Below are 15,309 nucleotides of genomic sequence, written 5' to 3'. Positions count from 1 at the left end.
AGGTGTCGTTTGAAGTGCGTAAACGTTAAGCATGTGTGAATATGCTTAACACTCTTATGAAGTGAGAATTGACATATACGATTAGGGATCACGATTAGAGACAAGCAAAGTAGTGAGCCGCCAACAAGTTTTTAAGGAACTTGTAAACCGTTCACGGATCATTAAAAGACAACCACAAATAAGGGACAATGATAGGCAACAATTATTGACCTGTGAAGGTTAAACCCCATTCATAATCCATGAGATTACTAACTCCATATGGTTCGGAACCACGAAAGGAGGATTGGGGATGATGGTACGAAGTGAGTCATGGAGTCACATTCGCCCATATTGACTTCTACTTGATTCTTATTGTGAAACGTGATTCCTGCGATTTCAAAGGCATGCAAACAAAGATTTAATTTGCTCTAAACTATTATTAAGCTAAATTGGTTGAATATTAATGCAACGTATAATTCTAATTATTAGTGATCACTTTGATTAAATAACAAGATTAAAAAGGAATCTAAGCCAGTTGTCCAAATTATCTTATTAGTCGTGATTTTCAATTACATATTCTTTTTAACATGCAATATGGTGATCAATAAATATAATAAAATCATCATTAATATTGGAAGCAATTTAACCATAATATCGTTAGTCAAATCAAATAATAATAAACCTAATCATGATACTAGCAATATTAAAATAAAATAAGTAATTAAATTAATTAATTACTCACATTTCGCACGTTCCTTTAAATTGCTACATCATGAATAAATTGTTAGTAACTTCAATAAAAATATAAATCAAATTGAAATTAAATTAAAAGTAGAGTTTATTTGGTCCAAACCCTCAGTTAATTATACCTTTTCACGCATTGGTTTAAGGACAGAACCTCGGGTTAAGTATAGACTCCTTGGAGTGTTTAAGGGATGTATGGTGGAAGAATAGGGAAGGCTAGAAATTAGGTTTAAGCAAGAGAGAGAAAAGGTTTTGATGTATGAGAGAGGAAGAGAGAATGATTTGGTGCCCCGTACTGCAGAAATAAGGGGGGGGGGTATTTATAGAGGAAATGAACAGGGGATGCATGGAACCTTAGAAGAGATAAGAGCCGCGGAAAAACCCTAATTCAGCACCGTGACACGGTACTGTCCACCGTGGCCGGTACAGTACACCATGTCGCGGTGTACAGTTTGTCCAAAAATGCGTCCAAATTCATTTAGCGAGTGAGAAAAACGCGGAAAAGACAAGTGAAAGCACCGTGACACGGTGAAGAATACGTGACATGGTACAATGACTATGCTACGTTGGCATACACCGTGACACAACGTTTTAATTGTTACGCGGTAATTCTAGTTTTTTTATGCGTTTTTAAAACTAAGATAACTTTTGATCCGTAACTCGGAATAAGACATAATATATCGTTGGAAAGCTTATCAAGTCTACTTTCCAACCCAATTGAATCAGGTCAAATTCTTTTGTAGATTTTAAGATATGACTGTTTTAGTGAAAGGGTGTCGGTTTTGGATCGAGTTTAGTGTTTTGCTCATATCTTCTTCATTTTAAATCGGAATTGGGCTTATGATATACCGTTGGAAAGCTTATTTCAAGGCCTATCCAACCAGATAATATTTGGATCAAAATCAAAATTATATAGCCACGAAATCAAATTTGCTCGGTTTTGTGATGTGGGCACGAAAAGAGAAAAATAAGTAATGGTTTGGGGGAAATAGACTAAGAATTGGGTTGGTTCACTGAATGTATTGGATTGAACATGGATTTAAGCAGTCTAAAGATTAAATACTTAACCCGACCAATAATGGCGGTGAAAGGTTGTTCATCATCGGGTCTGGTTTTGGGGAGACATTTTTAGGTGTCTATAACTCCTCATATGGTTCCTTCGAGAAAAATAATACTAAAAGTGGAAAGGTGAGAATAGATTAAAGGGAAGTAAATAATTAAAAAGGTAAATAATTAAAAAAGGTAAGGTAGAGAAAGTAAAATGTTGCTTCTATTATTCTGTAATGTAAAATGTTTTCCATTGATATTAATTTCCATCATTGGGAAAAATTGATTTCCACCAATCACAAACCATATAAAAAACTAAGAAAATCATTTTGCATGAAAACATTTTACATCAAACTAAACACACCATAAAATTTATAAAATCTGCCTATAATACCTCCTCACCATAGATAAGCTACAACGCCCTTCTCTATATTTTCCATTACAAATATCTTTAGATCTTATTCATGGTGAGGAGGTATCACAGGTGGAATTATCAAGTATATTAGTTGCAATAAGATCACAAAATTTTCCATTACAATAATCCTTCCATAAAAGCAATAATCCTTCCATAAAAGCAAAAGTGAGGCTATAAATACTAACACTGAAATTTGTTTGTGCAATTTTGTTAAATTAGACCCTATAATCATTTTTTGAAGGACAAAAAATTCGTATGATTTTTAAAAACAAAAATATTTTACTATATAATAAATTTTATGATAAAATTCAATATTAGATTATTGATTAACAAGTTTTCTCCTCATTTTGTATAAGCAAATTTCAAAAATTAAATTTAGACCCCTTTCATAGTAGTTCCACTTAGGAGCCTTTATGATTGACCACCCAGCACATGCCCAAAACCTCCCCTGAAAACATGTACTAGTAAATAACACGGGGTATAAAGTTAAGAATTTAAAATAATAAACAGAGATTTATCAAAAATAAAATAGAGTAAAAGGGAGTCACAATTTCCAACTCACCTCAACAAAAAGTAAATCGAACTTTTGAAAACAAATAAAGTAGTTGGAGACTTGGAGTACTTCCTAAAATTGCAAGGCTCATAGAATGTTAAGAAAAAATCACTATTGAACTTTGACCTACGTGCAACATGAACGCAGTAAACAAATAAAGTAGTTAAAGAACTTTGTAAATTTCAGGCTCATAGAATGGAAAGAAAAAATCACCTGAACTATGTGCAATATTAACCCAATAAACAATCATCCATACAACGTTATGATCTTGCAAAGAGACAAGTATTTGACATAAAGGAAGTAGTTTACTATCCTTGATTGCCTGTGATCTGTGGAGGATAAGCCCGCACGGAAATTGCAGTGCCTGCCTATAACTCCTATATATACACAGTAAGTATAATTGAGAAAATGAACAATTAAATGAATACTAACAAGAAGATTAACATTTACCAAAAATAGAAGTGACTGGACCTTAAGATCCATCTTGTATATGTACTAACAACTTCAAATCATAGTATTTTGACCATAATTGAGGTGATTTAATGGAGCTCACCAGTTCGAAAATTCAGCACCAAAAGAGCATCTTGAACAATGTTTCCGTATCTTCTCTACGACTGAGTATCAATAAGAACTGGTAGCCCCCAAAAACTCATTGTCAGGCCATGCCATGTGAGAGTATGTCCTCGTATCAACCTTCTAAAGCCACAGGATTGCTTGGGGTAGAAACTGCACAAGCAGAAGCCTGGATTGCTTCTTTCTTAATCTGATTATGCTGCCCTCTATCCAAATCTGCATCTGAAAACACTTCAGCTTGCAAGGATGGTGCAATTTTATTCACATGTGACCATGTTATTTCCCATAAGCTATCTCCACCAGATCCAGTCCCTGGTATAAGCACTCCCCGTGTCTTCATTATAAGCAGAGAGTTTTTGAGAAGCTCGGGAACTAGTTCCTGAAGTTTCTCACTTTTCTTACCTCTAATTTTGACCATCATATAAGTTTCCATCTGGCTTAAAACAGTAATCCACAGATCACAGAATGTTGGTAATTGCATAACTTCATTAAATGATAGTAAGAACACTTTAGATAGGAGCTTGATGGCAACTACTAGCATGGCTTCAATGTTTCTGTACATTTTTGAAGACTGCCCAAGTGCAATTTCAAGAACGTCAGTAAGTAGTGGAAACATGACCACATCAAAACACTGCAACCACACATTGTGTGAAAGATGAATATCTTGTGCTCCACTCAAGCATTTTTGGAGAGATAAAAGGGCATGATTCCGAACTGCTTCTCGGTCATCCAAACAAAGCTTTTTCAATCCTTGCACAAGTCTAAACCACATCTCACCAATATCCTGAAAGAGCATAGCAGCATCATCCTCATTTGTAACTTCCTGGCTCTCAAGTGCCCACCTAACCAGGCAAGTCAATGATCCTGACATCAGATCCAGTGCATGAACAGATCGATCCACTTCACCCACACGAGACTCTGCAAATTGCCTTGCTCCATCAACGCAAAGAACAAAGTTTGAAGGCAAGAGGTGGGCTCCCTCACTCATTATGAACGACAGTGTTTCAAATCCAGCTTCAGAAGCCTCTGGGTGCCGTGCTGTAATTGCAAGAAGAGATAGGATTATACGCCAACCCATTTGTGATCTAATGCGATTGGCATTTGTCTTCACAAGTTGTCCAACTTCCTGTGTAATTTGTTCACAGTAAGCATCAGCAACTCGAGCATCAAGCTTCAGAACTAACTGCAGTGACCTTAACAGTTCATCAACTAGATCTTCTTTATAGGGGAGTAAGCGTTGACAAATCCTCAGGAGCCCAAAAACAGCCTTTTCCACCAAAGCACATGGAGCCATAGTTGATTGAACAATATTAGAGATGTGCTCGTAGACAGACTTCCATAGCAGTGAGATCCTATCCCGGTTGTTCAGAGTAACAGCAATCAATAAATCGAGACAAAAAGTTGCATTCGCTTCATCCTCAGGATAGCCACTTTCTGTCTGTATTTGCTCTGCTGCAACAATTGCACATACCAGATGCATCAAGGAATCAGCTTGCAAAAATTTGCTCTCAGTAAATATATTGTTGATTTGACACTTCTGAACTATCTCTTTGGTGCACTGTTGAGCAGCAAGATCTTCTTCAGAGGGCTGTGATATTGGCTCCTCAGTCTCAAAAGATAGGAGTTGACTGAAGCGACCCATCAGCCCAGAAGGTTTCTTGGGAGCAACACTTGTTTGTATATGAGGTGATGAAGATGAATTTGCAAGAGGCTTTACATGTCCAGGGGTAGCAGAGAACACAGGTTCGTCTGCAGCATCACAGACGGCAAAAGCAGAAAGAAAGCCAAACTCATAAAATCGCAATATGCAGTTTAGTATGTTTTGCCAGCCTGTTCGAATACAGTCACCATAACTATTTGCAATATTGAATACTGCAATTGTTGACATCCTAGCCCTTGTGTCATTACTATACGCCAACAGAAACTCCTCTAAATATGATGGATTCAAGAGAGTTGTGAACTTGCAAAGAGAGATGACTATATCATCAAGCACAGAATCAAGATGTAGATATGCTGCAATCTTAGCAGCAGCTAAGAAGCCATCGGTGCAAAGTTGGTAAACATCTTCATCCTCTGCATGATCAAATACGACAGAGATAGCAGCAACAGTTGGGCCTGCTACTATAGCAAACATATCGTCATCAAGATACGGCTTATAAGCTGCTGCAATGTACGGGGATGTATTTTGGGACTTCTGCATCAGATCAATCCAATGGCTCTCTCTCATTTCACAAGAACCAGAGCCTTGCTCTGGAGTAATACGTATCTCATCCTTACAGATTGATCTGTACAGCTCAGACAGTAGTTCTCGAGGGAGATCATTACCACCATTGATGTGCCTATTATTTCGTATAAAATCCTCCTCTGTCATCTTCTTTTTCACCTGTGAATTGTGCTGATCAGTATTCAGCAATATAATTGAATAAGAAAGCAGAAGTGCAGCATCCTTGTTTGCTAAGATATGTGGTGACTGCTCATAGTATCTTGCTGAGAACGCCTCCAGCACTCTCTGTATCTTTTGCGCCTCTCCAGGGAGTCTGAATGTTTCCAAAAAGATCCGCAAAGCAGTATCCATACTCAATCCCTTAAAATCAAAAGTCTGAGCAAACTCATTAAGGACCTGGATACAAAATTCCTCATGATTTCCCAGAAAATCTCCAACAATATTCTTATCTAACCCAGAAGTATATCTTAGAAAACAAGCAACACTTTGAGCATCAAGTTTCCCAGGTAGCAAATGTGTACTTTGAAGAAACTCCAACCCTTTCTTAGGGTCACGATTGAAATGATCAGCACCAGCCATCAATTGCCGCTTGATATACTTCATTTGGCGAAGAAATGGCACCCAGTGACAGGGTTCCTCATAACTATCACACTTGAACAACCAAAATGGTTTATACTCCTCAACTGTGATGCCAGTGTTACCCAGGCCAACATGTTCAACACCAGCCCTCTCAGCCATTCCCTGGATCACTGCAATCAAGCCTTCCAAAGCAAGGATATGCATTGTGGAGAGAGGAGTATTCACTGGAAATGCACTTTTTGACAGCAAATTAATCAACTCTTCAAATACATTTTTAGAGGTGAGATCACAATCAAAGTTAGCATACATCTCCATAATAAATGTTTTCTGCCTACAAAAATCAACAAGGGCCTCCATTGCAACCTCCTGCTGCTGATATGAAGCTCCGTATCTACTCTGTGCAAGTCTCAAAATCACAGAAGAAAAAAAAGCCTCCAACTGTAGTTTCAACTTAGTACGCAAGTGCTGATACAGATTAAGAACAATGCTACAAACCATAGAAAGAATGAGTGGACTCATAGACATGCCAAATTGCATCAGGTGGCAGAATAGATTATCTTGAATCAAGTTTAGTAAACTCGGGTGCCTCTGGAATGAAGCTCCACCCAGCTCGATGGCTGAATTAATTAAGCTCAAGGCAAAAAAGGGTACATCTTCATCAAAAGCCAAAGAGTTGGATTTCCGACTCATATCTGCATGCTCTATAATGTTCAACAAAGAGCACAAAAACTGAAGTATCTCAACCATACATGGGACTCCAAATTGCTGATTCTGGAGATGTGAATCATATTGCACTGCATCCATGGTTGTGGTTCCATTGCTTAGACCATCAACCAAGGGAGTAGAAGAATTGGAAATAGAACATGTCACAGACAGTTTACTGTATTTTGGAGAGTTATCATTAGAATCAGGTTGTGGACTACCAAGAATTGGATCATGGTTAACCTGCTGGATCTGCACAATGTTAAAAAAACAAAAAAAATATATATATATCATATACTTTTTGTTTAAACATAGGAATTTGAAATGCTGCCCCAGAATACAGAATTTAAACAAGTTCAAGACTCAAGAGCAACAGGAACATAGGGTAACAATCAACAACTGGTAAGGATCATCCTACTGAAAGAATCTCTCTCTCTCTCTCTCTCTCTCTAGGGGGGTGTTGAGGAAAATAATCACAAGACGACATCATTACATTTTACAACAAAGAACTTGTTGATTACAGCCACAAAATTTGGATCAGATCTTATTTACCTATCATTTCTGCCTACCAATCTCCCTAGCTATATCAACATAAAATTTCCACAAGGCTAACAGTCACAGATGACATCAGAGCAAAACAAGTGCACATTGCACAAGGCCAGCAAATTATATCAGCGCCATTGATCTTAAAATACATGTAAACTAGTATTAAGCATTTTATTATTTTGTACACATATCTAAATCAAATAAAGATGCTTAGATGTTTGCTCAAGAGTGGAGTATTTCCAAGAAATTTTTGGCAGAGCCAAAGAACACCACATGACATGGCTATGAAAAGCTTAACACCTCATGAAGCTCGATATAGGCATAAGCCATGAGTCAATCATCTTTGTGTATAAAAGCTCTATTTTAACTTTCAAGATCAGAAACAAAAACAAGCTAAGATACTCAAACTTTGGGATTAATGTACACGGCCAAAGTCAATACAGATTCAGAAGAAAAGGAGGTGTAGTTAATGTAAAGAGGGGAAAATTACCACATACACTAATTTCAACATGGTTAAAGAAATAATATCTATTGCTAAACATAATGACATGAAGCAACTACAGCCAAAAATTTATTTCATAAGGTGAGATTTCTGGGGAAAAAATTATGTCCAAGCCTTTAGAAGTGTTCCACTTTTGCCAAACAGAATGATATGAAGCAACTACAGCCATTAATTACTTACATAAGGTGAGGTTTCTCAATATAAAATGTCTAGGCCTTTTGAAGTGTTCCAAAAGAACATCTAAGTGGAAGAAAGGAGTTAAAAATGTTCAATACCTGATGATTAATCAAGCTTCCCTCACTATCCAGTTCATGACATACGCTGTCAAGTTCTGGAAGGTGTGCAAAAATTGAGCGGACAAGTTCATGCATTGAGTGACGAGCAATACGCTGCAATAACTCACTCTTGGCGCCCGTTTGCTGAACAACCCGAAAACAGGTTTCGACTATGTTGCAAACATGGTGATTACTCAATGCAACTGAAGCTTTACATTTTGTGCAAGCTAAAAGAACCTGAAGAATCTTCATGAGTACAACCTCTTCAGACGCTGGATCTGTAACCTCAAAATGACAGCTAGTGACTGCATCAACAATGAAATGCATTGTATCCTGGACATTAATGGTATCCATATCAAAAAAATCGAGCGTTAAGATTTTATAAACAGACGACAAAGCAACACTAGTAATAGGAGCGCCAGTTTCTTCAGATTGAATGACATCCAGGAAAGGGCGGAGATAGATGACAGGATCGATGTTGTGCCAGTGATCACGCCACGTGAACAATTTCTTTCGGAGTAGCTTAAGAGAGTGAATGAGAGAGTGCTCCCGTTGATCATCAGCAGAAGTAAAACGAGTACCCCATCTGACATTTCTTCTCATAACAGCCAATACAGCACCAATTTCGGTGTTGAGCATACACGACAACGAAGCAGGTTGCAGCTCCAGACAAGTCATAATTAGTAATGGAGACTTGAAGCTGTATCTGTATGTATGTATGTATGTATGTATTTTTACTGTATGGGGGTTTAAAAGGCACAATCCGATTTCAGCATAGCAAAATCATCATGGCTGGTACATGGAAAACAAGACAAGATAATTATAAAAAAGGTTTATGAATTTGTATATTAACATTTAACAGGACAATTGTAAACACGATCTACATTCAAGGATCTAAGATTCAGAGTCTAAGATTGCAGAATTGAGTATTATGGAACTAAAAGCAACACCACAATTCAATTTTCCAACTTGCAATTAATCAGCTAGGGCTACAATCAAATTAAAATATAGGCATCATTCTATCAGTTATCAACAAACTGCGAATTTGTTCAAATGCAATTTCACTACCTATCCAAATCTGATTTCATTAATATCAATCTGAAATTTCAAACAAACTTTTAAATTACCTGAATTCGATTTCTGGTAAACAAATCTTTTCTTCTAAATATCCGTATTTCGATTTGGGGATGACGGCACTTCTCAGATGCAGAAATCGGAACAAAGTGCAAATGCCTCTCCTATTTGCCTTGTGTTCTACTCGTATTACACTGCTAAACCACTTCAATTTTTCTTAATTAATTATTGTACTACCTGCTTCCTCCCCCTTTTTTATTTATCTTTTTTTTTTCAAAAAATACATATATTTATACCGTATTAATTTTGGAAAATTTTGCAAAAACCTCTTCTAAAGGTAGAGGAAGGCTCATGTAAGAACCCTCCTCTATATAAGAATTCAATTTTATATAAGGACCCATCCTAGCCATTCATTGGATTTGATCTAACCATCTAAAACACTCCTTTAGTAATGACATTTATGTAATTCTTTACATTTTCTCTTTTTACACTTTTAACAAAATACCCTAAATCTTAAGGTTATTCTTTTCATTTTCTCTCTCCTTAGCATATCACTTTCTCTCTCCTCAGCACTTTCTCTCTCAAAATTGGGTAAGTTTATTACTTGTTAAAGATTTTTTTTTACCGATTTCATTGTTTTTTTTGCGATTTTGCTGTTATATAAAGTGTAAAGATTACATTTGTTTGTTTAAATTTTCTTTTTTTTTTTTCCAAAATTTTTTTCGATTTCCAGATTTTTTTCCAGATTTTTTTTTCGATTTTTTTTTTCGATTTTTTTATATTTCGAGTTTTTCGATTTTATTTTTCGAGTTTTTAGATTTTTTTTTATTTTGAGTTTTTAGATTTGTTTTTTTATTTTTTCGATTTTTTTTCGATTTTTTCCAGTTTTTTTGTTTTTCGATTTTTTTTTTCGATTTTTCCAGTTTTTTTTTATTTTTCGATTTTTCCAGTTTTTTTATTTTTCGATTTTTCCAGTTTTTCGATTTTTCGATTTTTTTTTTCGATTTTTTCCAGTTTTTTTGTTTTTCGATTTTTTTTTTCGATTTTTCCAGTTTTTTTATTTTTCGATTTTTCCAGTTTTTTTATTTTTCGATTTTTCCAGTTTTTCGATTTTTTTATTTTTCCAGATTTTTTCCAGTTTTTTTTTTATTTATTTATTTTTCCTAATCATCTTTTTCCAGTTTTTTTTTTATTGTTTTTATTTTCAATTTTTTTTTTTCGATTTTTTTTTGCTTGAGTTGTTCTATTTGCTTGAATTTTATTGGATTTTAATTTCAGATTGTGTTTTTTTTGCTTCAATTTGTGTTTTTGATGATTAGGTTTTTGCATATTCATGGATTTTGATGATGTTCAACATAATTCTCCCTCCTCTGTTACTCATTCAGGTAATTTTAATTGTTTTAATACTTTAATTTTAATTTACTTATATGTTCTAAATTTTTCTTACATGCATGTTCTAAAGTAATTTTGTGAATTTATTGATTATGTTCAAAAGTTGTTTTAATGTTCTAAATTATTTCTGGTTATGTTCTAAAGTAATCTATTATGTTCCAAAATTTTCCACTCTATGTCCGTGATTTGTTATGTTCTAAAGTATTCAGCTAAGTTTAATTGTTTTAATGCTTTAATTTCAATTTACGTACATGTCCTAAACTTTTCTTACATGTTCTAAACTTTACTTGCTTACATGTTCTAAAGTCATTTTGTGAATATGTTGATTATGTTCAAAAGTTGTTTTAATGTTCTAAATTTTTCCTGGTTATGTTCTAAACTAATTCATTATGTTCTAAATTTTTTCACTTTATTATGTTCTAAATTTTATTATGTATATTATAAAGTAATTTACTATGTTCTAAAGTTTATCCTTAATGTTCTAAATTATTTTGTATGTTCTAAAGTTTTCTACGTATCTTTCTCTTTATGTTTTAAAGTTTATTATTATGTTATAATATTTTCTTCATATTGTATGACTTTTATTTTATGTTCTAAAGTTTACCTTCTAGTTTTAAATTTTATCTTTTATGTTCTATTGCAGTTGGTGTTATTTATCGTACTCCTGAGGTTGTTGGATCATTTAGCCCTGGTGGTACCACTAAGGAATGGATTCCAAGTGTTCCCGAGGAGTTAAAACCTCGTTTGGGGATGATATTCAAAGATCCTGAAGAAGGTCTTAGTTTTTACAAAGCATATGCAAATGCCGCTGGGTTTACTTCTAGGAAATCTACGACTACAAGGAAGAAGAATAACAAAGATATAATTGCTTTTCAATATGGAGTTTGCAATAAGGAAGGTTTTAGGGCAACAAAAAAATCTATTGCTCAACAAACCGTTGATGAGGAAGGAAAAGTTCGTATTACTAGGAAACGTTTAGTCACTCGTGTAGGATGTAATGCTCACATATGTATGAGATATGATGCTGGAAAGTATGTTGTTAGTCATTTCAAAGAAGAACATAATCATTGTTTATATACTCCAAGTTGTGCAAAATTTCAAAAGGATAATAGGAATATGCATATTATGCATAAAAAATTGATTGTTGATAATTCAAAGGTAATTTATTTTTATGTGTCAAATATTGTTTTAATTGTTATGATTTATTATGTTCTAAAGTTGATCCTTAATCATAGTATTTTTTTTTTGTACACAGGTAAATGTTGGTCCCGTAAGGTCTTATACTATGATGAAAGAATTAGCTGGATCACATGATAATGTTGGTGCATCTAAACAAGATTTCAAAAACTTTTATAGAGATTTGGAGGCTTATATTGCTGGATCAGATGCCCAAATGTTTGTGGATAACTTTCAAAATAAGAAATTGCTTTGGAGTGCATTTTTTTTTTACTATGATGTTGATGAAGAAGATAGACTTTGTAGAGCTTTATGGGCTGATCCTATTTGTCGAAAAAATTATGCACTTTTTGGCGATATGGTTTCCTTTGATACCACATTCCAAACAAACAGGTGATGTTCTAAATGTAGAATTTTTTATATTCTTATATTACTATCTATCATGTTTTGATGTTCTAAACATATATTCCTTATGTTCTAAATATACTGATGTTCTGAACATATATATATATATATATGCCTTATGTTCTAAATATATTGATGTTCTGAACATATATGCCTTATGTTCTACAATATATATATCATGTTTTTATGTAATAAACATTATGCTTTTGTGTTTTACACTTTATGCCTTGTTTTCTAAACTAATATCCATCATGTTCTAATGTTCTAAACATTATGTCTATAGTTTATTGTTTAAGTTTTAGATAATTCATTATGTTTTTAAACAAGTATAATATTGACAAGTCTAATAATTAAAATAAATTACTTTGCTCTATGTTTATTTTTAATGTTCTAAAGTATACCTTAATGTTCCACAATTTACCTTTATGTTCTAAAGTTTACCCTTATGTTCTAATATTTTCTGCATATATAATTTGTGTATGTAACAGATATAATATGATCTTTGGTCCATTTACTGGAGTTGATCATCATAAGAAATGTGTTACTTTTGCGGCTTCTTTTGTAGCTCATGAAGATATATCATCTTTTGAATGGGTTTTCAAAACTTTTCTTACAGCAATGGGAAATAATGAGCCTGTGTGTTTGATTACCGATCAAGATCCTGCAATGAAAGTTGTTGTTCGTAATGTTTTTCAAACTACAGAACATAGGTTTTGTATGTGGCATATTATGAAAAAGGTGCCTGAAAAAGTAGGTCGGGCAATTACCCAAGAAACTGATTTTTTGAAAAAACTTTGTGCATGTGTTTGGCATTTAGAGATTGAGCCGGCAGAATTTGAAGAAAAGTGGAACAAAGTTATTTCAAAATTCAATTTGAACAATCATGGATGGTTGACAAACATGTACGACATACGTGATATGTGGATTCCAGCGTATTTCAGAGATTTATTTTTAGGTGGCATCATGAGGACCACATCTAGATCAGAAAGTGAAAATAATTTTTTCACTATGTTCACAAATCCCCATCTCACTTTGATTGAGTTCTACATGAGGTAATATGTAAATGTCTAAATATGTTCTAAAGTTAATCTTTATGTTCAAAAGTTTTTCTTCAATGCTCTAAAGTTTTCTATTTATGTTTTATAGTTTTATTTTTATTTTATAACTCTCTTTTATGTTCTAAATTTTTTCTTACATGTTGAAAATTTTTAGTTTAATGTTTTAATAGTATTTAGATCATAATAATTATTTCATGTGTATTATTTTAATATGTTCTAATGTAATTCACTTTATGTTCTAAAGTTATCTTCTATGTTCTAAAGTTAATTTATATTTTCTTATAGGTTTGAATGTGCATTGGATGCTCAAAGGCACACTCAAAATAAAATGGATAATGATTCGAAGAATAAGCGTCCAGAGTGTAAGACGCCAATTCCTTTAGAAAAAGATGTTTCCGAGTTGTTTACAACAACAATTTTCTATGATTTTCAATATGAGCTTGAAATTGGATGTTTTAATTGTGGTGTTGAGGAAATGAAGAAGGACAATGAGATTTACATTTTCAAATTAAGGGAAGGATCTAAGAGGAGGACTGTTGATGTTGTTTTTGATCCAACTACCTTAGATACCAAGTGTTTTTGTAAAAAATTTGAACGTGATGGTGTGCCTTGTAGGCATATGATTTGGGTGTGGAAGGCAAGGATGTTAGAGAAAATTCCCAAGACCTATGTTCTAAATAGATGGTGTACAATGGCTTATAAGAAGTCCATTTTTGATTTAGAGGGTAATGTGTTGGAGGAATGTCTTAATGCAGTAGATAAGAAGATGCTATTAAATGATTTGTGGACTGAAATTCATGCTTGTGTGAGTTTAGTGCAAAACAATGAAGATGAACTAAGTGATCTTGTCAAAAAACTTCGAGCCATGAGAATAGATTTGGAACATAAGAAAACAACAAATGGAAGCAACAATCTTTCTAGCAAAGTTAAAGACATTGAAATGCTTATTGGAGCTAGTTTACCTTCTGAAGTTTTGATCAAACCTCCTAAAATTTCAAAAAACAAAGGTACGGGGGTTCATGTTCCAAATCAAGTTAATGTTCCAAATGATATCAATGTTCCAAATGATACCCATGTTCCAAATGATACCAATGTTCCAAATGATACCCATGTTCCAAATGATACCCATGTTCCAAATAGTGACAAGAGAATGAAGAGTGACAGAGAAAAAGCTGTTGAACAAAGTCAAAAGAAGAAAAGATTATGTAGAGCATGTGGAGAGCTTGGTCATCATGATAGTCGTAATTGTCCAGGGAAAGTCAAGTGATATGTAAGTAAACATTTTTTAATTTTTTTATGTTCTAATTAGTGATAAATTAAAATTATTATATGTTCTAAAATTCATCAAATATGTTCTAACATTTTTCATATATTTTAATGTGTTTATGTTCTAATTTTTTTAAAATTTTTTTTACAGGTTGATGGATATGCTATAAGTACAACCACCTCAGACATTTTATATATAGAAATAATCACATTTACTTGCACATGAAAAAAATTTTGTGTAATTTTTTTATATATTTATTTTGTATTCTTTTCAATTTATTAACATAATATCATATTATTTTTTTGTCCAATTATTCTTTAAAAATTGTATGCAACCCATAGATTGATCCACAAACCACCAATTTGAACCCACCGATTTCAACCCACCAACCTACCATTGACGAACCCCGCGATGTGAACATATCACCTACGAGGCTACAACCTAAAATCATGACGAATTAACATTCCACACCGAAAGAACGGAATTCACCATGAGAATGGGGTTGGATGAGTAGAAAAGAACAATTTTTTGCGAGTTGAATTAATTTTTTTTTTTTGGCGAATTGTACTACCTCCGGTTCACTTTAGTAGCAACTTTGGGAGGGTTTGCGAAGGTCGAGGCAAAATTTCCTAAGCATGTTTAATGAAAGATAAGGGTATAAAATTAAGTATTAATCAAGGAATAAAAAAAAAACAAATTCAACCCAATTAATCAACCACCACCAATCCAGCCATGACTACCAACCCACCACCACCAACCCAGTTACGACCACCAAACCACCGACCCTAGAAACCCAAC

General features: G+C 33.8%; 2 protein-coding genes across 3 annotated transcripts; one reads left to right on the top strand and one right to left on the bottom strand.

The window, feature by feature from the left end:
- Positions 1-2,934: 2,934 nt before the first annotated feature.
- Positions 2,935-9,413, bottom strand: LOC145585965 (ARF guanine-nucleotide exchange factor GNOM-like). 2 transcript variants are annotated; one of them, XR_014100765.1, is made up of 4 exons: positions 9,267-9,413; positions 8,140-8,931; positions 3,292-7,068; positions 2,935-3,115 (listed from the first exon to the last, which is right to left on the bottom strand). XR_014100765.1 is itself a non-coding variant. In XM_081642656.1 (3 exons), the coding sequence occupies exons 2-3, from the start codon at positions 8,815-8,817 to the stop codon at positions 3,427-3,429; spliced, it is 4,320 nt and encodes a 1,439-aa protein (XP_081498782.1). In that variant the 5' UTR covers positions 8,818-8,931; positions 9,267-9,413; the 3' UTR covers positions 2,935-3,426. The 2 variants fall into 2 exon arrangements, 1 of the variants encoding a protein (XP_081498782.1); XM_081642656.1 differs by having other exon boundaries at positions 2,935-7,068.
- Positions 9,414-10,546: 1,133 nt separating this feature from the next.
- On the top strand, positions 10,547-14,666 carry LOC145585930 (protein FAR1-RELATED SEQUENCE 5-like). The gene is made up of 6 exons (XM_081642631.1): positions 10,547-10,598; positions 11,249-11,763; positions 11,861-12,174; positions 12,675-13,238; positions 13,530-14,251; positions 14,662-14,666. Exons 1-6 carry the CDS (start codon positions 10,547-10,549, stop codon positions 14,664-14,666), a joined length of 2,172 nt encoding a protein of 723 aa, XP_081498757.1.
- Positions 14,667-15,309: the final 643 nt, after the last annotated feature.

The sequence above is a fragment of the Chenopodium album genome, chromosome 16, assembly GCF_948465745.1.
Source record: "Chenopodium album chromosome 16, dcCheAlbu1.1, whole genome shotgun sequence".
In the NCBI taxonomy this organism is placed as follows: Eukaryota; Viridiplantae; Streptophyta; class Magnoliopsida; order Caryophyllales; family Amaranthaceae; genus Chenopodium; species Chenopodium album.
The sequence above is the reverse complement of the archived record's forward strand: the minus strand, read 5'-3'. Positions and strand labels throughout refer to the sequence as shown.

Excerpts from the sequence above, each read along its gene's own strand:
- LOC145585965 (XM_081642656.1), bottom strand. The coding sequence starts at position 8,817 with ATGACTTGTCTGGAGCTGCAACCTGCTTCGTTGTCGTGTATGCTCAAC. Across the intron at positions 7,069-8,139 it reads GAAGCTTGATTAATCATCAG|ATCCAGCAGGTTAACCATGA; the intron begins GTATTGAACATT and ends AACATTGTGCAG.
- LOC145585930 (XM_081642631.1), top strand. The coding sequence starts at position 10,547 with ATGGATTTTGATGATGTTCAACATAATTCTCCCTCCTCTGTTACTCAT. Across the intron at positions 10,599-11,248 it reads CTCCTCTGTTACTCATTCAG|TTGGTGTTATTTATCGTACT; the intron begins GTAATTTTAATT and ends GTTCTATTGCAG. Across the intron at positions 11,764-11,860 it reads TGATTGTTGATAATTCAAAG|GTAAATGTTGGTCCCGTAAG; the intron begins GTAATTTATTTT and ends TTTTGTACACAG.